This window comes from Strongyloides ratti, assembly GCF_001040885.1.
Source record: "Strongyloides ratti genome assembly S_ratti_ED321, chromosome : 2".
NCBI classification, from domain to species: domain Eukaryota; kingdom Metazoa; phylum Nematoda; class Chromadorea; order Rhabditida; family Strongyloididae; genus Strongyloides; species Strongyloides ratti.
Window position 1 is genome coordinate 967,339 of NC_037308.1, and position 21,525 is coordinate 988,863.

The following is a 21,525-nucleotide window of genomic DNA, read 5'->3' on the forward strand; positions in this document are numbered from 1 at the left end:
TATTTATCTTTGTATTCGAGAAAATAGTAAATAAATTTTTAATTTCAAGATTTATAATTTTTCATAATTTATAATCATATATATTTGAAACATGTTTAGACAGTTATATATTTTAAAAAGTATTATTTTTATTAATAAAAATAATATTTTACAAAACATACTTAACCTTTCACGAAATTTATTTATCTGAAAATGTTTTCTTAACCATATACAAATATTAATTTGTTGTTATATATTTTTAATAATAGAAATAGTAATATTTTTATAAAATTAATGTTTTTAAATCTAGTTGTATTCAGGAATTAGAATATATCATATATTGAACTTCTTTATTTATGAGTAATTTTGGACATAAAAAAGTTATTGTATATTACATGATCGTGCAAAGCAATTTTAATTGATCATTGTAAAAATAATATTAAAAATTCTTGATTTATATTGTTAATATGCCTTAATAAATATTATTTATACAATTAAAACTAAAATAATAAATACAAAAGAATCATAAAGGTATATAATAACATTTTTTTCATTTACTTATTTAGTTAAGTTAACATTAAATAAAATGTATCTTTATATAAATATTTTATTAACTGTTATATTTTTTATTAATATAATCTATGCCATTGATATTAAAAATAAAACTATTAGAGATACTTCTTTATGTGAATGTCCTTTAGAAGAAGTACCATCATGTACATGTAAACCTAATACAAAATTTATTTTACCATCAACTGAAATGAGTTGTTATTGTTTAACAGAAATACTTTGTAATTGTATGGAAAGAATAAAAAAATTAGAAGAACAACGAATACCACTTTTTGATTCACAATATACAACAAATATATTTCATACAACTATTTCTCCATTTTATGATATAACAACAACATCAAATTATGACATATGTACAGTTAATTGTAATAAAATTTGTATTGAAACATGTAAAACAACACCAATACATAAACAAAATATTTGTTATGATATTTGTAAAAATACATGTGAAACATCTTGCCAACAACCTGAAATACCAATACACTCCACAACATATACTCCAATACATACAACAACTGTTACACCAATAATATATCATGAATCTGAGTATGAAACAACATTATATCCTGATATTTATACAACTCATGATAATTATCCAATTTATCCATCATTTATTACCACAACATCATTACCAAATTTATTTTTTGATGTTAATAATAATAATCAACAAGATTGTTCATTACAATGTATAGAAAAATGTGGTGAAAATTTTCCAGAATGTATATCAGCATGTCAAAATATTTGTGAATGTGAAAAATCATGTAAAAATCGTTGTAATCAAGAATCTCAACCATCATATTCATGTACTATACCATGTCAAAATATATGTACAGATAAAAATAGTATAGTAATTAATTTACACAAATATTTTAATAGTCGAAAAATTGGAATGTCAAAATTAAATACAGAAATAAAAAAAGAAAAAAATATAAAATTATCTTCACCTTCATCTACTTGTCTTATAAAATGTTATCAAAATTGTCAGGTAAATAATACATTAGAAGTATGTTCAAATTATTGTCCAGAATTTTGTAATTGTACAAAAACTTGTACAGAGTATTGTTCTAAAAGAAATATACCACATCATCAATGTGAAAATGCCTGTTTTAATACATGCAAAATAAATAATAAATATACTAAAAATTCTAATAATGTAAAAAAACATTCTCAACGATGTGATGAAACATGCTATAATAATTGTAATTTATCATCAAAATGTGATAATTTAATTAATTATAATTCAAAAGAAAATTGTAAGCATGAATGTAAAAAAAAATGTAAAAGAGAATGTTCTACTCAAGAATTAATTACAAAATGTGCTAAATCAGAAAATGATGATAAATTTTGTATATGTCCAAATGGATATCGTTCCTGTGGAGATAATAATTATTGTTGTCTTCTAAAATAAATATTTTATTTATAAATTATTAAAATACTTGTCATTCAATATATTGAATATTATATTTTTATAAATAAATAAATTTAAATAATATAAATGTATATTTTAATATTGTAAATATATATAAGAAAAATTTCATTACAAAAATAATTTAAAAATTATATATTTATAAAGTTATATTTTCAAATGGATTCTGATAATCAATTTACAGAAAGATTATCAATAAATAATAAACAATCATTAAATGAAAACTTGGAAAATAAATTATCCATATCTGGTTGGCCTTTATTAACTGAAAAAGTTTCATTTGGTAGAATTTCAGGTACCGATTTGTCATCTTTTGGAAGACAGTAAGTATATCATTTGATTTAAAAAAAAAATTATTTTTTTATATTATATATAGATCATCAATAGGTTATAATTTTCAATACATTTCAACACGTCCAAAAACTTCACTTTTACAAAAAGAAATTGAAGAAAATTCTAGAAATCTTAAAAATTTTATACTAAATCAAAATATTTTTTTTATTGATCCTTTATTTGAAAAAAAACAATTTAATTATGCTACTGAGACAAACTTCCTTGAATATCTTCAAATAATTGTATATCATATAGACAAAGACTACCAATGTACCAATCTTCAGGATGATTTAAATTTTTTTTTAAATCTTTTTGATTTAGAATCATTACAAGAGACAATCTTTAAAAATATTACAAATAATTGGAAATATATTGTTGATGGATTTGTAAAATTAATAAAAATTATAGAATTTCACTATAATATATTTAAAGTTGAAAATTATGATGAAAATAATTTTTTAAACTATTTAAATGATCTTCCAATGCTTGATATTTTAAATAAGACAATTCAAAATATGGGTTTATCAGATGATTGTAAACTAGAACATTATGAAGATTCATTAAAATGTTATACAAAAAATTGTAATGATATATATTTAACTGATAATAATAATTTAGAAAATTTAAAACAAAAGGTTAAATTTTTACAAAGAAAAAAAAAAGAACATGAGAATGTATATAGAGAACTTGAGACACAATCTTATAAATTAGATTTAATGAATAAAGATATTGAAAATTTAAATAATAATTTAATATCAAATGATAAATATATTACTAATATTCGAGAAGAGTTAAATAAAAAAATATCATGGATTGAAAATAAAAATAATGAAATTATTAAAATAAATGAAGAATGGATAATTACTAAAGACAAAATTAATAATCAAAAAATAAGTAAAGAAGAAGCAAGACAATTATTTACAAACACAGCAATTATCAGTAATCGAATTGATATTTTGGAGGAAGAAATAAAATTAATCAAAAGAATATATAACGAAAAATGTGACAAAATATCAGATTTACAACAAACAATTGATATTAAATCACGAAGTTTCACAGAACAATTAATAAAAATTTATAAAAGTATATATAAAAATACATTGTCTGAAGACATAGACTATAAATATTTAGATATTTCAGGTGACTTAAATCAAACAATAAACTATTACAAAACTACTCTTTCTTGTATGATAGAAAATTCAATTGAAATGACAAATAAATTTCTGATATTAAAAGAAGAAGTTTTTTTTTGTTTAAAAAATAATATAAAAAATATGATTAATGATTGTGAAACATTATAGAAATTTTAAATAATTTTATACATTATATTAATAATATCTAAAATTAAAAAACAATTTTTTTTTTCAAATAAACTTTTTTGTATTTATTAATAAATATTCAATACTTAAATTTTATTAAAAAAAAAATTGATGTATTTTATTCATTAATTTTTGAATAAAATATTTTTTGTTAAAAAAATAATTTTAAATATATAAGATTAAAATCTTTAATTTTTTTTTTATAACTTTTATAATAAATATATTAAAAAGATAAAATATTTTATATAACAAATGATTAACAAATATATATTTACTTTTTATTATTTAATTTATTGTAATGTTTTATAACAATAAAAATATGGTATATATAATTTTATTATTTAATAAGGCACGTAAATTAATTAAAAAAATATTTGTCATTAAAATTTGATATTTTCTATTTATATTTCTAAATGTAATTGAGAGAGTTTTCAAGATTATATATCGATATATATACAAATTTTGTTAGGCACAGGGTTATACACAAATTTAATTTGATAATATACACCATTATCCCGATATCTATAAAATTATTTAAGTAACAAAATATAAAACTATGAAAGAAATATTAATAATATAAGCCCGTTTATGGATTGATTCATTTTAATATTACCTTCTTTTTTCAATTTTATAAGCAATAAGATTTTTTTTTTTGTTTTTTGTTTTACAAATATTCTTGTAATATATTTTTTCATAAATGTTATTACTTAAAATTCACCGGTAAAATAAAAATTTTTATCCATCAAATGAAGCAATAACTTCTTTAGATTTTATTCCAAAGTTATTATAATTATTTTCAATACTTGATGAATCCCTATCCCTAAATGAATAAACAGTTGGTGCATCAGCCATTTTGTCTAGAAATGTTAAACAATCCAATAACACTTTATCTTCTTTGTCATCAAACCATGATTTTACAGCAATAGCATTCTCTGGATGAAAAGCATAAGAAGCAGGAGAATTATCAATTATAATAATTTGATCTAATGGTCGTCCAAGTTTTGAGAGATCTTTGACATAATTTCCATTATAAAGAACACAAGACTCACGAAAAAGACGAGATCGCAAATTTCCTTTTGGATCCAACAAATCGGATACGGGGTCAGCATATTTAGCAAGACTAGCTGTAAACAAAATACATTCGTATTTTTTACCTACTGCATCTAAAAATTCATCAACATATGGTCGTTTCAAGACATAAACTTTATGTTGAACACCTTCAATTTCAACTGGAATAATAAAATCAGCATTTTGAACTGGCTATAATATAATTAATATATTTATAAATATTTAAATTAATATAAAAACATACCAAAAATGATGAATGTACTAAAGTTTCATCAAGATCAATAACTAGACATTTTTTACCTACATCTTTAGGTAATATAGGTGATAATAATACATCTTCATTATTTATTTGTATATTTTTAATTATTTCATTTTTTTCTGTAAAAATACTTGTATTATTACCAATTTCTCTTAAACCTTCTCTATGTGATATTCCCTGTGACATTCCATCTTTTGATACTTGAGTAATTATATTACTTAAAGAATCACCAGAATTTCCAACTAAAGATGAAATATTAGTAGTGTAATTTTTAAATTTTTCATTTATATTTAAATTATGACAATCATAAGATATAGCAATAAAATAATTAACCAAAGGTTTAGGTAATGTATAAAAAATAATAATAAAAAAATTGTTTGTTAAAAATGAATATGGTATTTCTAACATTAGTATATAGTTATAATAAAATATATAATTTTTATAGTTATAATATTAAAATATATTTTAATAATATATTATTTTAAAATTACTATTAAATTTTAATATATTAATAACTAATTTATTACAAGAATAATAAATTTATTCATTATATTAAATTTTGTTATTTTAAAAAAATATATTAAATAAATTTACTCACGATCAACATATAATATTTAAATTTATATGATTAAACAAACCTGTAGATATTTTGCCATTTTCAATTTTTATAATATTATCATTATTTTTAATATTTGTAATTATATTATTGTTTGATGAATACCCGTTACTTTTATTATTTTTAAAGTTTTCAGTATTAATATTACTATTTAGACCATTATTTTTTTTGGCACAGTATTCATGGGATCTTAAATTATTTGGTGGTCTTAAACAGCAACAAAATGTACTAATAAATTTTGGAACTTTTGCCTTTTTTCTCACTTTCATATCATTTCCTTTAGAATTATGTTTATTATCTGGTGAGCTAGTTATAATACTAGTATTATTTATAGTTAATGGCTCCTGAGCTTTATCTAAAATAAAATAAAAATTATTAAAATAAATATAATAATAATAAAAATCAATTATTATATTATTATTATTAAAAAAAAAATTAATTCAATTCCACATATCCATGTTAATATTGGTAATTATTATCTTACCATGATTTTTATTTAATATAATTTTATTATCAATATTTTTTGGTAACCGCCCTCTCTCTTGGCTTTGGTAATTGTTTATAATACTCATAGCATTATTATTATTACGTGTAACTAAATATGAAGAGTCCAATTTTTTATCAATATCTATTTTTTTATCTCTTTCTGAGATAAATTCCTCATACTGAGGATAATATGGTATATCATAAGATGTTGATTTTTGATTAATTTTTGGAGACCGTATCATTGTTGGTGTTTCATTAGAATTAATATAATTTGGCGGAGGTTTTGAAAACAATGGATTAGATTTTTTTACCATTTTTGGTGATTCATTAGTGTAAACAGAATTATTTAAATCATGATAAATAGAACTTCTATCTTTATTTCTATATTGTTTACTATTGTTATAATTCCCAGTTTCAATATTATATGTCGGTGTTATTGGTAAATGTAAAGGGAAAGAACCAGGTTTTTTAGGTTGATTATGATAAATATGACGCCTATCTACTCCTGATAGATTTGGAGATCTATTAACTGAGCTTATAGCATAGCCATATTGATCATAATAATCATTTGGTAAACCTGAACTTACTAATGGAACTACTGTACGTGACTGTGATATGTGAGATAATCCATTATTTTGATTATTATATCCATCCATTTTACTCCCATAGTATGTGAGAGAATGGCTTGGGCGTGGTAAAGGACTTTGAAGATTCCTTCTCAACGATAAAGGAGATCTTTGTGAAGAAGTCGACATTATCATAGTATTTTTTGATCCATTATCAGAAACATAAAAATCTTTATTAGTATAGTATATATTATCCATAGAAAAAAGAATATACAAAATATATTTTATATACTATAAAAAATAACTATAAAGTGGAATATTATTTTAATTTTTTTTATCATAAAAAAATATGATAATTTAAATAAAAAAAAAGGTAAAGAAAAAAAAATCAATTTTTAAGAATTAATATTAAATATAAAATAAGCTAAATTATAAATTAAAACTCTTGATTATTAACATAAATAATAAAGATCAACCTAGTTTATAAAAATTCAAACAAAATATGTAATATTGAGATATTCTTTATTATATATAACTTTCAAATATTATATTAACAGCAGCTGTGTGATAATGTTAATCAGTCATTCGATTGTAAGTATTGGCTAAAAATAACATAAAAATGTAGATATATATATATATATATATATATATTTATTTATTGGAGACAAAGAGATATTTTCAATTTGTTGTAATATATTATAAAAGATAGCTCAAGCGTATAAAAATTTTAACTTTTTAATTTTGAGTGAATGTTAAAAAGAATGATTTTATAATTTTTATATAATAATACTTAATAATGATATCGTTTTGAAGTACAAGAAATAAAAAGGATGTCAAATGTATATATATCAACGAAAAATATTTCGTATAAAAATAAATTAACATTAAACTTTTTAGTAATAAGTCATTATTACTACTAATAATATTGTTAGATATATAAAATTTAAGACAAAAATAAAAATGATAATTATTTTTTTGTTAAAAATAAGATTTAATTGAATGAAAAATACTCATATTATAAATTAATTAAAAATAATGAAAAATAAAATGTACAATATCCTTATTAATATGACTTGTATACTACTAAGTAGTTATATATTTTAACATTTAACATAAACAAATTGATAAATTCAGGAGGAAGTAAAAACAATTTATATGCATGAGTTAATATTAAAAATACCTATAATATAGAGTGATTATAATAGATTGTCTAAATTATGTATAGAAAATAATATATATATATATATATAAAACATGTGGTTAGTTGATTTTCGAAGCCGGAATATAAGTACAAAAAATTAATCTAGTAGTTTTATAGGAACAGATTTAAATAAAATGTTTGTATGATTAATATAAACATAAATATTGAAACTATATTATATTATAAAAAATAATGATAATAAAGTTTGCGTAACATAGGAAAAAAAAAGTTTGATATATGAGGAGGAAAAGATAATGATAGCAAATATAAAGTTACTGTTCAATTAGAATAACTAGCTGGATGTAAAGAAAAATTACTAGATTTGATTGCGCTAACATTTTTAACACTTTCTTCAATACTTAATCTTACATTTAATCGTTATTTTTACCTGCTTGGGCCGAAGAAACAAACATTCAAGAAAGGTTAACGATAAAATTTTGTAAAATAAACAAGTAAGAAATACTAGAAATTTAAAGTTTATATAAATTAATATTTTAGTATACATATAATATGTATATATATATATGAAGCATATTATAATTAATATACATCAATGTCTTTTCATATATTGTTTAATAAAATTAATTTAGTAAGAAAAAAAAAAAACGTTATTATATTTATAATTAAAATACCATAACGGGGGGAATTTTTTTATTACCACCATCAATCTAAAATTTGATTCATTAAATATTATTTCTTGTGACGATATACAATATTATAATTTTATGTCACTGAAATCATATATAAACGTATGATTTGATATAAATATATATTACAATAATTGTAATAAATATTTTAAAGAAATATTTGATAATTGTTTCTTATGAAAGTATAACATAAAAATTAATAAGAAAAAGTTTTTTAAAAAAAAATATTATTTTAATAATAAATAAAAAATTAAATAATAAATGTTAAAAATTTTTAACAATATTTTTATAAGATTTCTTTTTTTAAAATTTTTTTTTTTAAAATATGTATAATGAAAAAAGATATATGAAATTTAATAGTCATAACATTGGTCCCACTTTAATAGGAAATGGAAACTAAAATTTAATAGAGGTATAAAAATAAATATAATATGATTTAAATAAAACCAGATAGATATAAAATTTAAAAATTATATTTTTAAAGAATATACATTTAGTTAAAAATATATAATTATAATTGTTCAATATACCAATAATTTTTTTATTTATTAAAAAAAAAAAATTAATGTTATGATGAAATTTAAACACTTTATAACAATAAACGTTTTTTTTTTTAATAATGTTTTGTCACAATATATACTCTTCAAAAAGTATGTAGCTATAGATAGTGAAAAAAATAATTAATATTGAATATAGTAGATTCAACATATACACTGTCAAATATGCAGTAAAATAAAAATTGCAGTTATTGAGACAAAGATAATGTATAATTTTTAAAATTTCTTTTTATTTAAATAAATTTCTTTTTCGCTTATGAGTAAAAAACATTTGGAATATTTTATACTACCTCAACATAAGAAGAAGTGATGCAATAGAGAATAGAAATACAAAAATAATTGTTTATAAAAGAAAATCAATTATTATAATATTTTTATCTGAAACAGGATTAAAGAAATATGTAGAAATTAAATATAAAAAAAAAATGTATTAATAATAATAATAGTAAATAATAATTACAGAAAAAAAAAATTTATAATTATATTCACATGATCTTTAGTTAACTTAAAAAAAGTAATTAAATAAATATATTAATATTTAATAATTTGTAATTACCAATCAATAGTTAATTTATTGAAAATAAAAAAAGAAGCAGAAAAAAGAATGTTATAAAATATGTTATGCTAATCATTTTACATAATTAAAATTATAAAAGAATTCCTGTTTCTTGAATTACTAATACAGTTTCTTTTATTCTCTAAACGTTAACAAACATTAGTATATAACAAAATTATAACAAAAAATCATTAATCATTTATTTAATCATATGTTATGATTAAAAATAAAATTATTTTAACATTGAAAAATTCTCTATATAATGAGTATTAAAAAGAAATTAAATAAATATTTTAAATAATTTATATAATGTTATTACTAATAATTTTTAAAACAATATTTTTTTTCCCTGTCATAAACATAAAAATGTCATAATATTTTATGGTATACAAAAGTTATCATATTTTTAAATATTAAAGAAATTAAATTTATATAATATTATGTATAAAAGTGATGAAAAATATTTTCGTTTAGTGAAATTGAATTTAGAATGTAGTCATTTAAAATGAAAAAAAAATATATAATTTTAAAAATAAACTTTGATATAAATATTTTGAATAGAAAATTAAATAAATGTTAATTATTTGGTTTTTTTTTAAATTGATTTATATATTATATTTGTATTTTTTTTTGATTTTTTAATATTTAATATTTTTAATGCAAAAAATTTTAAAAATTAAAAAATAATTGTTTCATTATTTACTTTAAATTAAAGTATTCTAAGAAATATAATACATGGATATGTGGATATATGATTAATTTTATATATATATATAGAAAATTATATTTTTTAACACACCTTTATTATTATTTGTTTCTTCTCTTAATGATATTGTAGAAGTTTTTGATTCAGATGAAGATGAACTATTCCTGTAGACAATTATATTAGAATTATTTTTATTTCTATTATTTAGCAAAGGCCCACAACATCGTTTATCATTTGTACATATTTTCCCTTTTTTACATGATTCAAAAGAGTCATATTTAGCCTATAAATTATAAAAAATAATATATATAAAATTTAAAAAAAAAAACATACATTGATACTGTCAATAACATGTGCACAAATATCTTTTGAAACGGGTATTGCTGATTTAGTCATTTGTAAATATGATAATAATTGTTAATATATACTTTTCTGCACGTTTAATTTATTATACTATCAAAATTTTTCTAAAAATTAAAAATTGTTCATTGGTAATTTATATAGACAGGAAGGATATTTAAATTCCAGTGATATAAAATAATAAAAATTTATAATCAATGTAACAATTAATTACATAAAAGCAAAAACTATTTTTAACTTTAAAAATATTTGTTGATCAAACAACAATATTATAAATTAATAAAAAAAAAAAATGATTAAAATGTATAATAAATAATATGTCATTTTAAATTCATTTATTAAAAATAGAAAATATTATATTTATTCTAAACATAAACCTTCTTAAGAGTTTATGATATCAGAATAACATAGAAAATATATAACTCATTTCAAGGTGTTATAGTAAAATTATCAAATACGCTTGTATACCATAACAATGCGCATTACAAATATTAAAATAGAATAAAATGTATGTTTTCATATATTGTCATTTTATTGAAAGTTTAAAGAATATTGAAGAGTGATTGTAGAAAGAAAATGTTATAATAAAAGACATGATAATAATAGAGAGTCTATAAAACATAAGTATTAATTTTTCATGAAAAATTAATATATACTAAAATAAAAATATTACCTAAGATTTTAAGTATATCTTATAGTGAAAAAAATAATTTTAAATCATTAATATTTGGAAATATATTCTTCAATGATAATATAGAATATTATATAATTGTATAACCATGTTAATATATTATTATTTTTTATTTAATTAAATTTTTATAATGAAAATTAAATTATTATTTATAAATTTTTTTTTTTTATGTAATATTATAATATTATTTTTGACGTTATCTAAATATAAATTAAAATAAAATATTTCTAGATAAATTAGTTAAAAATTACCCTTTAAAAGGGATTGAATAACAGCAATATTGACATATTTGATAAAGTATCTTATCTTATACATTTATCAAAAGCATTAATGAAACACATGTGTGTCAGGAATAAATAAAATATTGTCTCACTTTAAAACTTAATGTACCTTTATGTTAGTAAGTTCAGCTAAATCTTTAATAAAATAAATATTTAAAGAATAGAAATAAACAAAAAAGATATATAATAAAAATAAAAATGCTGTTATTTGACTAAAGAAAATTAAAGAAATATTACATTAATGATAAAAAAAAAAAAAATTTTTATATATTTTTATAGGAGATGAATAAATGATATAAAAATAATGTATTAAAAATAGTTATTCTACCGAAGAAAATATTTCATAAAGTTGTATATTTAAATGTATTATTTTATTATAAAATAAATAAAAATATAAAAAGTTTCTGATCATGAAATAAAGAATGTAATTATGTAACCATGAGATGTAACGTAATTTTATTCATATAAAAAATATAAAAAGTGCTCATAACAGTGGTAATTTTCTTCTTGTTTCTTTATAATAGTTACATGACCGAGAAAATATAATTTGATATTACTAAAATATTTATTCTTTATATTTAAACTTTATAAGCCTATATATATATATTTATAAAAAAAAAAAATTTTTTTTTATTTATTCATTAATAAAATTTAAAGTAACAAAAAAAAAATAAAATGTAAATAATATTTAATATAACATTAGAGATAAAAATAATTTAAACAATTATATAAATATAATTCTTTCTTATCAATGTATTAAAATCTGTAATATTTTTTTATGTATTAGTACATAATTTATAATATCAAAATTTTTATTTTTATATTTACTTAAATAAGAACTGGAATATTTATTAAACAATGTCTCAAGAACTTTTTTAAAGTAAATTTTATGTAAGTATTACTAAATTTTCAAAGTGTAATAAAAATTAAATACATAAATATTATAATTTAAAATAACATATAGATAGATGATATAATGAATACAATTTCATTAGTAAAGTAAATTTTTAATATTAAATTACTTCATAAATAATATAAAAACAAAGTTTTAAAGAAATAATATATAATTAAAGAAAAAAAATGTCCAAATTTTTTATTAATACATTTTTGAAATATTACATATTTTTATAAAAATATTTATTATGACGTCAATAATTAAAATAATATAATACATTTTAAAGATAATATTGTATCAATAATTAAAGGTGAAATTATTTAAGAATATCAATATTTCGTAACAATAGGATTTCTTAATATATTAATAACAAATGTATTTATTATTATCAATATACAATAATAAAAATCATACAAATTTTGACCTGTAATATTAAAAGTACTAAGAAAATTAAATGTTATAAAGAATATTAAAATTAAGAATGTAAAATAAAAAGACAGTGTAAATTTTAAATTAAATAAAAATTTTTGATAATACCAAGCGCATTAGGCAAATAACTATCAATATATTTATTCAATCATTCAACAACATATGATAAAGTATAATAACTAAAAAATTGTTGATCACTAAACAAAGACTCACAAACTAAACTATCAATGTTTTTAACTATTTTTATATATTTTCATGTTAAAATATTTTTAAACATTATATAATGTTAAGCTATCACTAAAATAATATAAATTTTAAACAATTTTGCCAATAATGTAAGATAAAACTATATATTTTTTTATATATATTTGCAATTCAATTTTGTTAAATACTTATATAGATACTTGTTTTGTGTTATTATATAAAAACAAACAAATTAAATATAGCTTCTAATAGTTCAAATTAAAAAAAAAAAAAAGTAGAAATAAATATAAATATTCAACAGGTTGTTTAAAATATATAATTAATAAATATCCAAATATTTTTTTTTTATAATTTAATACAAAACATATAATAATATATGCTTTAAAATTATACATTATTAGTAAAACTTTAGTATTAATAAATAATAAAATTACAAAATATTTGCAATCTAATTTGTATCACTTAATGATATTTTATAAAATAAAATTTTATAAAACTTTTTTTTCCCGAAAAAATCTTTTAAATATTTTTTTTCCTAATCATTTAAGATAATCAATTAAATTGTAATAATAAAATGAAAAAACTAATAGAAAAATTTTTTATTTTACACAATAAAATGACAAAAATAACTTAAAAAATCTTTCATAACAATCATTAAAATTCAGAGGAAAATGTTAAAAGTAGAAGTGGTTGAAGAATATTTAATTTTCAAAATATGTATGAGAGTTAAAATGTATAAAGAGTAACATTAACTAAACACTTAAATTTTTTTTTTATGTATGTTTATGAAGAAAATAAATATTTTAAAAAAAAAATTAAATTATTACACGTAATTTCGTATAAACTTTAAAAACACAACATATAAAAAAGGTTACTTAAATATTTTTTTTTATTATACAAGGGCATTATAATGTCATTGAAAACATTATGTTTAATAAAAAATACTACTTTTATAATTAAAGATATTTTGTTATTTAAAATATTTTACAATGCACAAATATTATGAATATATTTTAAAATAAAAACATTCTATAATAATGTAAACACCTTTAAATAGAAATAAACTGAAGATTAAATATTTAAAAATTAATGTGTTATTAGAAATATCGCTTAATTTTATTAAGCTAGAATATAAATGTTGTATATATTAAAATAAAATTATTCTGATAAATAATTTTATAATAAGAACATCAAAAAACTAATATTTGAAAGAAGAATAAATTTATTGCTTTTCAAAAGAATTAGAAATTTAATAAATATACTCTTATATCTAAAATGAGAAAAAAAAATAAACATTAAAATTTATAGATTAAAAATATTTCTTGAGGTATAAGAATCTATAGTTCTATTAATTTTATTATTTATGATAAACATTGTAAAAATTTTTAATATAAAATAAAATAATATATAAAATTTTATAATCATAACATATAAGAAAAGTATTAATGTTTATACATAACAAATTAATTTGAATTTTTTAAAATAAATAACAGGTATCATTTAATTAATTTTAAAAATTTTTAATTTATTATATAATTAAAAAAAATAAAAATTATTTATTGTTTACAAAAAAAAATGACAAAACCATACCAAAAATATATTAATTAATTATAAGTCATTTTTTTTTAATTTATAAAAATATTCATATGGATAACAAGAGTGAAGATATTGATGTGAACTACCCTCAGGTGAAATTAATCCTAATCTAATTTCATAGTCCAAATTTTTAACCTAAAACAAAACTAATTTTCTTGTAAGCTTCTTCTTTCTAGTAGTAGTCATTGTTAATCAAATTTTTATTACATCACATTCTATGCGTAATGTTTCACAACTCTTTGAAAACTTATTATTTTTATTTTTAATTTTTTTAATTTTTTTTTACATCAGATTCATCAGAGTTAAAATCTACTACTTCATTTAATTTGCCAATTACCTTATGAATTGAAGAAATAATCTTTATTAAACTATCATATTCTCTGTTTTGATAAAACGTGTAAAAAAATTTCAGTAAGACTTTCATACTGGGTCTTGATTTCATTTAAAATACTGTTTATTTTTTTATTTTTTCTTGAAAATTTTCTTTTCAGAGTTTTTTTAAAGAATACACATATGTTGTCTTTTAAATTAAACAACATCTTCTGTTATACTATTATTCTTCTTATTTATAACATCAACTTTTTCTGATAACTTAAAGCTTCAATTATTTCACCATGGATAGAATTATGACATATGGAATTGATAATAACTTCCATCTTTTCATCAAATCAATCAACATAAAACGTAAATAACTTAATTAGATTTTATTAAAATAATATTAATAATAAAAATAGGTATATAAAATAAAATAAGTTAAAATATACAATATTGTTTAATAATTTATTTGTCCGAGAAATAACTGCTATTTTTTATTTTTCCTTCAACTTCTTCTAATGCCTGTGAATTACAATAATAGTCTTCTTCCAATTCACCAATAACTTCAGAAATAGTTGTTTTAACTGAGTCATTTAAAAAATATTGAGAAGGTTCAACTAAACTAGTTGTTCTATTGACGATACACTCTTCTGACTCGTTAAATAGTTTTTTTTGCTTAATTTCACTATCACTAATTTTTTTACTTATTATTTGTAGTTGAGATTTTAGTGATGAAATTTCTTTACAAAGTTGGATATTCAACTTATTGAATTCTTGATCATGTTTAAGAATTTCTTTGTCATCATTTGTAAGACAATCTTCATTAAATAATAAGTTTTCTTTCCCATGATCTAAATTAATAATACTTTCTCCCGATATTCTAACAATTTTTTCTTTTTCAGAAATGTTATTCTTAATAGAGGAAAGCTTTTTTTGACACTCATCAAAATTATGTGAAATAGCTTTAATGTATTGTACCTTTTCAGAAAAACTTTCTTGATGCATTATTACACATGCATTTAAAGTTTCTAAATGATTCAATGCTTTTCCAAAATCGGTGGTTTTTTTGTTTAACTCTTCATAGACATTTTCATATTCCATATTTATCTTTTTTAAATTTTCAACTTGATTGTTACTTTCTAAAAGATTCTTCTTAAGCTCTTCAATATAATTATTTAGCATTGAAATTTTAATCTCATAATTTTCCTTTTCTTTCATAAAAAGTTTCTCTTTTTCATGGAATTTATAAGTTGCCTGATCCCGTTCATTTTTAGCAACTTCTAACAACAAATTACTATTATCTTGACTATCCTTTTTTTCTTCAAATTGGTAGAAAAGTAAGTTGGATTTGTCAGAATGTTCGTCAATTTTTCCATCATCTTTTTTGTTGTCGTTTTGTAGTTCTAAATTTGTTTTGCCAACTTTTTCAAACAAATCATATACTTTCTCTTCTTTTTCATCAAAAGATAACTGAGAAACCTGATTAACCTCCTTATTGTCAAAAAGGAAAAAATTTGATTCCCCATAATTACGAGGAAAGGAAAGTAATTTGAATTCTGAATTTGTAGAATTACTACAACTATTTAAAGTTGAAACATTCTGTATCAAATTTTCAACGACATCCGAGACATCTTTATCCAAAGTGGTAACAGAAGAATTATTTAATTTGCCATATGAAGGTGGAGATATATCATCATCTAATGATAAAATTTCACTTGTAATTGATTCTTCAGGATTACTCTCCGTAAAACTGATTGAATTTACACTATAAAACGTTGAACCAAAAAAGTTATGATTTGCAAGAGGAAAACGATCTCGGCTACTACCAGTGTTAATTCGTTTCCTAGGTATTCCAAAAGTACGAGGTCCTAATGGAGAATCCTAAAAAAATTATTTCATTTTTTAAAAGTAAAACACACCATATTTTCCTCATCAGCATTGGAAGATTTATCGTATGGTCGTTTAGATGCCATCTATTATAAAGTAGTTTAGAAAATATTTTTAAATCGTAGTTTTCTTAGTATAAATAATAACTTAAACCTGGTAAAATATAAAGTTAATAGTACAAAGTAAAAGAAAGTTTGATTATCGGACGTTGGTAAGTTGTTCAAACAATTTTCAAACTTTTGCCTTTAAACACAAAGATTTTTTTTACAATGTAATCAAAGTGATAACGCTGAATTTCAAGTTTGTTTTTATATTGGAAACCGAAAAATTTTGTTACAGAACACAAAATGATTTTATAAAATTCTTTCTATTAAGTAAAATGGTATACATAATAGAAGTGATAGAAAAAACTTTTGAACTGTTTACTTCTGGTTATATTTTTTTAAATTATTTAATAATTTTTATTTAATTATTAAATGTGTTAGTTTAAGATTAATATAAAATCATAATTATATTTTTAATAAAAATAATACGTATATTAAATATTTAAATTCCAAAAAAAGTTGTCTTTCTTTGCTAACATTTTTAGAAGTAAAGTCGAAAATCTAGAATATTTTCACCCAGTTTTTGAATCTCTGGAAATAATAATGCTATAGCTATAGAAATTATAATTCTAGACCTACTTTTGAATAGAAATCAAATGAAACTAGCCCCATCTTCATAGGGTAAGTATTTTTTGAGATATTGAAAAGTCGGGGACAATGAATATTTTAGAAAAATTTCCGCCCTTGGTCATATCTCGCTTCAAAATGAGGATAAACGCAAACAGATTTCTGCAATCTACTTCTAATGAGTTTTCAAATAGGGTCTACCTTTAAAATTTTTTTATATCTTAAAGCACTTTTGAGATATAAAAAAATGGTGACAATGGATTACGCGCGAAAAAATACCAAGCGTAGTATTTCAAGAACTGTTGAAAATTCAAAAATCTTTTCAACGTAGGGTACACCTTAAATTATGAAAGAAGCCCAGCGCATCAAGTTTCATAGTTCTGTGACCTCATTAACTTGAGTTATCAATAGATCCTTAAAACTTTTTTTTAAACATATTTCTTAGCATATCTTCATTTTTAGAAGTCCTATAAAAATAAGAATAGCAGCAATGAATTTTTCGTAAAAAAGTAATCTAGAATAAAGTATTTATTTTTATAATTTACAATATTATCATGGAAGTCGAGATTTAAAAAAAATATTCCACAATTTCGCCCTTCATCTTTGAATCCTTATAACTCCTGAAGTTTCAATTTTCGAATATTGTTGATTATATTCAAAATTCATCCCATTTCAAGGGCTATCGAATGACTATGATTGCATATTCAAATTCCAAAAAAAGTTGTCTTTCTTTGTTAACATTTTTAGAGGTAAAGTCGGAAATTTAGAATATTTTCAGCCAATTTATGAATCTCTAAAAATAATAATGCTATAGCTATGAAAATTAATAATCTAGACTAACTTTTGAAATGAAATCGAATGAAAGTAGTCCCATCTTCATAGGATAAGTATTTCTTGAGATATTGAAAAGTCGGGAACAATGAATATTTTAGAAAAATTTCCGCCCTTGGTCATATCTCGCTTCAAAATCAAGATAAATGCAAGCAGCTTCCTGCAATCGTCTTCAAATGAGTTTTCAAGTGGGGTCTACCTTCAAAATTTTTTTATATCTTAAAGCACTTTCGAGATATAAAAAAATGGTGACAATGGATTACGCGGGAAAAAATACCAAACATAATATTTCAAAAACGGTTGAAAATTTAAAAAAGTTTTCAACGTAGGGTACACCTTAAATTATAAAAGAAGCCCAGCGCATCAAATTTCATGGACCTATGACCTCATTAACTTGAGTTATCACTAAATTCTTAAAACTTTTTTTCAAACATATTTCTTATCATATCTTCATTTTAAGAAGTCCTATAAAGTTGTAAATAGGCTTAATGAATTTTTCGTAAAAAAGTGATCTAGAATAAAGTATTTATTTTTAAAATTTACAATATGATCATCAAAATCGAGATTTAAAAAAAATATTCCCCAATTTCGCCCTTCAACTTTGAATCCTTATAACTCCTGAAGTTTTAATTTTAGTATATTGTTGATTATATTCAAAATTCATCCCATTTCAAGAGCTATCGAATGAATATAGTAGCATATTCAATTTCCAAAAAAAGTTTTTTTTTTTGTCACATTAAAAAAATTTTTTTAAATTATTTATTTTTAACTATTTATTTGTTTTTTTTAAAATAAAAAATTTATTAAATCAACATTGTAATTTTAAACAAAATTACACATATATATAATATTCAAATATTCAAAAAAAATTTCTTATAAGTCAGTGACTCTAATATTATGCCTTACATGTAAAGCTCTACTTTTTCATAAAGTAAAAAATGAGTTCAATTCATTATAACTTCATTTAAAATTTGCCCAAATTTTTAAAAAAATTACTTTTTTTGCAAGCCCTCTTCTAAATATTGTCTACTATTATATAAATCGTAAATGTATCTGATTACATTATGAGTTATCTTTAAAAGATCTTTAAGTATGCATTTAAATTATGAGATTTACAGTTAAATTAGGAAACAAATTTTTATTAAAGTTTGCTTTTCTCACTGAAATGCAACAAAACTAAAGAATTTGTTTATTTTAGATTCTTAAATATGGTAAAAGATCCATTTACACAACATTGAATCACCCAAATTTTTTATTTATATTTATATTTATATTTTTTTTAATTAAAAGTATAATAAAAGTTTTAGTCATAGTTAATTTCTAATGAAATTTTTATTTTTTAACATCTATTTAAAAAATATTTAAAAATAAAACGTAAAATTTATGTATTCAAGTGTATACAAATATATTTGTAAGTAATCATTTAATTACATTATCCAAATCATATCTAATTTTAACAATTTTTATCTTCTCCAATATTTATAACACCTTGTGAAGCAATAGAGAAATTATCATTATAAAAAGCCATAATCATTCTTTTTTCATTTAATTTAAGTACTACTTTAAAATGAATTCCTTTTTTTAATGTGATAAAAGCATAATAAGTTTCAATATAATCTTTCATTTCATTTAATTTTTTTATACATTTTTTGCTATATTTTTCACTTTCAAAGTAATTTTTTAAATCTTTTACAAAATGTTTGTTTAAAACGTTTTTTACTTTAATCATTTCTTTAGGTAATTTAAAAAAATTGCTTTGACATCTACAATTTTCGATTGGTACTTTCATTTCTTGACAACTTCTTTTTGGAAGTAATGTTGTTAAAATATTCATAGAAGTATTATTATCATTGTTACTTACTAATGTTTTATATAAATCATACGAAGTTAATGATTTATCATTATTATATAGTAATGTGCTATTATATTCATTTGTTTTTTTTTCTAATGGTAAGGATATCATAAGATAAGGATTATAATACATTACATTATTGCTTATTAGTATTATATATGAACTGTTAAAAGAAGAACCTTGATATGTTAAAATATTCTCAATAATTTTCTCCATTTTTATTGATTCTGAACCCACAAAAGATTCAAATAATATTGTTAATGAAAATGATGGTTTATCTTTCGACACATAATTAGGCTTTTTATTGAAATTGTTCATTATTTTATCAATGTAATTATTATTGTTTGTACACAAAATACCATTGGTAAGATTACTATCAATAAATGTTTTTACTTGATAACCTTTTTTTTTAAAAATGTTGGTTAATAAAAATTCATCATTCTCTTCTACACAATCATTATTTAATTTTCCATTTAAAAAATTATTTATTCTTTTGTTTCTACTACTACCTATTGTATGATAAGATGAAAAAACACTGCCATATTTAGCATATTCTTTTAATAAAAGTTTATTATTTGATTGTAATCCATCAAGTATAATAACATGAACATCCTTTTTATAATCTATTATTGAATAATTATTTATTTTGAGTTTTGTAAACCCATTATAATTAATAAAACATGTATCATTTGGTTGAACGCTATATTTTAGTAACTGAATTGAATCACGTACTGATAAAGCTTGGAAAATCCGAAGAGAAGGAATAAATATATTTGTGCAAAATGATAATGAAAAGATTACAATAATAGGAATAGCGAATTCTATGATTATTTTCCATGGTAAACGTTTTAAAAATAAAGTGACTAAAACATACTTTATATTTATGAAGAAAAACAAACTTACATTTTTTTAGAATTTTATCAAAAATAAGTAATTTGTTATTTGACTGATTACTTTTACAAGTATCCATAATTCTAATATTTTTTAAATTAATTTTTCCTTATTTTAATACCTATTTTACATTCAAATTTTAAGCATAAGTAAATTTTCTATTTATTTTTATTATGTTTTAATTTAGAATAGAAAAATTTAAAGTGTCTTCAAATTTGATTGATAATGTAATTATTTTTATGCAATTTGTATGTAAAAGTTGTTTAGAATATTTTAATTATTTTAAAAATAATTTTTCCAAAAAAATAAAATAAAAAATAAATAAATAAA

At 19.5% G+C, this 21,525-nt stretch overlaps 5 protein-coding genes across 5 annotated transcripts; 2 read left to right on the plus strand and 3 right to left on the minus strand.

Moving 5' to 3' along the window:
- Positions 1–565: 565 nt before the first annotated feature.
- Positions 566–1,960, plus strand: SRAE_2000027200 (Hypothetical protein; the record flags this gene model as incomplete). The annotated part of the gene is made up of 1 exon (XM_024651082.1): positions 566–1,960. One exon carries the CDS (start codon positions 566–568, stop codon positions 1,958–1,960), a length of 1,395 nt encoding a protein of 464 aa, XP_024504795.1.
- Positions 1,961–2,137: 177 nt separating this feature from the next.
- SRAE_2000027300 (Hypothetical protein) lies at positions 2,138–3,612 on the plus strand (the record flags this gene model as incomplete). Its single annotated transcript, XM_024651083.1, has 2 exons — positions 2,138–2,301; positions 2,355–3,612. 2 exons carry the CDS (start codon positions 2,138–2,140, stop codon positions 3,610–3,612), a joined length of 1,422 nt encoding a protein of 473 aa, XP_024504796.1.
- Positions 3,613–4,365: 753 nt separating this feature from the next.
- On the minus strand, positions 4,366–10,688 carry SRAE_2000027400 (NLI interacting factor domain and Dullard phosphatase domain, eukaryotic and HAD-like domain-containing protein; the record flags this gene model as incomplete). Its single annotated transcript, XM_024651084.1, has 7 exons — positions 4,366–4,890; positions 4,943–5,076; positions 5,116–5,199; positions 5,596–5,928; positions 6,058–6,855; positions 10,386–10,575; positions 10,626–10,688. The coding sequence occupies 7 exons, from the start codon at positions 10,686–10,688 to the stop codon at positions 4,366–4,368; spliced, it is 2,127 nt and encodes a 708-aa protein (XP_024504797.1).
- Positions 10,689–15,528: 4,840 nt separating this feature from the next.
- Positions 15,529–17,036, minus strand: SRAE_2000027500 (Hypothetical protein; the record flags this gene model as incomplete). The annotated part of the gene is made up of 2 exons (XM_024651086.1): positions 15,529–16,944; positions 16,983–17,036. The coding sequence occupies 2 exons, from the start codon at positions 17,034–17,036 to the stop codon at positions 15,529–15,531; spliced, it is 1,470 nt and encodes a 489-aa protein (XP_024504798.1).
- A 2,869-nt stretch (positions 17,037–19,905) lies between these two features.
- SRAE_2000027600 (Hypothetical protein) lies at positions 19,906–21,274 on the minus strand (the record flags this gene model as incomplete). Its single annotated transcript, XM_024651087.1, has 2 exons — positions 19,906–21,167; positions 21,208–21,274. The coding sequence occupies 2 exons, from the start codon at positions 21,272–21,274 to the stop codon at positions 19,906–19,908; spliced, it is 1,329 nt and encodes a 442-aa protein (XP_024504799.1).
- Positions 21,275–21,525: the final 251 nt, after the last annotated feature.